Source organism: Physeter macrocephalus, chromosome 2, assembly GCF_002837175.3.
Source record: "Physeter macrocephalus isolate SW-GA chromosome 2, ASM283717v5, whole genome shotgun sequence".
Lineage (NCBI taxonomy): Eukaryota > Metazoa > Chordata > Mammalia > Artiodactyla > Physeteridae > Physeter > Physeter macrocephalus.
The window spans coordinates 18473354-18475265 of record NC_041215.1 but is presented as its reverse complement, the minus strand read 5'-3'; the positions used below and the strand labels follow the sequence as shown (position 1 = coordinate 18475265).

Sequence of the window (1912 nt, the reverse complement as noted above, 5' to 3'; positions counted from 1 at the left end):
TATAATTTGCCTGTTGGAAAAGGAGCCCAGAGAGATTGGCATGACTTAGGAACAATAGACAGTGGACGATTTACCGGGTGTGATCGGCTCCTGCAAGGAAGGAGAAAAGCCATGCAGTGCATGCTGGGCTCAGAAAGATCTGAAACCCGGCAAGAGCATTTGACCCATGCATTTCCCAGAAGTTTCCACTACAGTGGGTCCCCGGGGTCGGATGGCTAAATGCCATATGGCTGATCATGCCTGTGATTGGGAAATGAAAACATAATGCCTGCATTGCCCCAGTTGGAACAGCTACCCCAGAAACTCTCGCCAGTTTCACGAGGGCAGAGGAGGGGACAGTCCTCTTTCCTCCTGACCCTACCAGCCAATCCCAACCAAGCCCTGAGTGCATGCCCAGGGCCACATGGCCCAGGCTCCCTGCTGGGGCAGGAGAGGGCTTCAGGATGAGACCCCATGGCTGATGGGAAAGGCAGCCCTCCTAACACCCCGGCCCCCAAGGCGTGGGTGGGGCCTGGAACACTTCTCAATGCAACTCTCCCCAGCCCCCCACCCTGCGGAGGATTGGCTGAGGAGGGCGGAGCAGCCCCCTCGTCACCCATTGGATTTATGGGAATTTCCTCCCCATGTTAATTTAGATATTAACTCGGCCAGGGTAAGCCAAGGCAAACAGACCAGAGCTGAGGTGGGCAAGAGGACAGGCATCTGTGGCCTGTGGCCCTACGTTGTCCTCCCACCGCCATGGCTGTGCCCTGGCTCCTAGGATTGATTCTACTCCTCCTGGGGACCCCCGTTGCCCATGCTGAGCCGCTGTGAGTCTGGAGGACTGAGGGGACATCTGCCATCTGTATGATTCCCTGCATGTGACCCCCGTCCTTCACTTCCACCTCTTGAGTCCCCCTGTGCCCCCATGTTCGTCTGCTGGCAGGTACATCCTGGTGACCCCCCGGGTCCTGTGGGTCGGCGGCCCGGAGAACATCCACGTGCAGGCTCACTCGGACTCCAGAGAGCCCCTCAGCAGGCCCCTCAAGGTGAACCTCACCGTGTGGGATTTCCCCATGAAGAAGATGCCAGTGGCTAGGGCTCAGCTCGTTCTCTCACCAGAAAACCACTTCATGGACCAGGCACCAGTGACGGTGGGTGACAGGCCGGGTCAGGTGGTCATAAAGGGAATCTCTGGGTCAGCAGCAAGGATAGAGAGGGGCAGACTCTAGAGGGACTTCCCACGAGGCACAATGGAGAAGAGATGCAGGGCCTGTGGGCCTTCCCTGGCAGTCCAGTGGTTGGGACTTCACCTTCCACTGAAGAGGGTGCAGGTTCGATCCCTGGTCAGGGAACTAGGATCCCACATGTCTCAAAGCCAAAGAACCAAAACATAAAACAGAAGTAGTATTGTAGTAGGTTCAGTAAGGTCTTTGAAAATGATCCACATCAAAAAAAAAAATCTTTAAAAAAAAAAAAGAGAGATGCAAGGCCTGGATATAGTTACTGCTCCTCTTATGTCCTGTCCATTTTTTAAATTGAAGTAGAGTTGATTTAGAGTGTTGTGTTAATTTCTGCTGGACAGCAAAGTGAGTCAGTTATACATACATATACATTCTTTTTCTTATTCTTTTTTTTAACATCTTTATTGGAGTATAATTGCTTTAGAGTGTTGTGTTAGTTTCTGCTGTATAACAAAGTGAATCAACTATACATACACATAGAAGGTAATTATTTATTTATTTATTTATTTATTTTATTTATTTATTTTAACATCTTTATTGGAGTATAATTGCTTTAGAGTGTTGTGTTAGTTTCTGCTGTATAACAAAGTGAATCAACTATACATACACATACATCCCCATATCTCCTCCCTCTTGCGTCTCCCTCCCTCCCATCCTCCCTATCCCACCCCTCTAGGTGGACACAAAGC

General features: G+C 50.4%; 1 protein-coding gene across 1 annotated transcript in view; it reads left to right on the top strand.

Moving 5' to 3' along the window:
• Positions 1-738: 738 nt before the first annotated feature.
• LOC102974554 (complement C3-like) overlaps positions 739-1912 on the top strand; it is a 27972-nt gene continuing 26798 nt past the window's right edge. Inside the window, exons 1-2 of the mRNA XM_024134391.1 lie at positions 739-809; positions 926-1133. Of these exons, the coding sequence (XP_023990159.1) occupies positions 739-809; positions 926-1133 (279 nt within the window). The remainder of the gene's footprint in view (positions 810-925; positions 1134-1912) is intronic.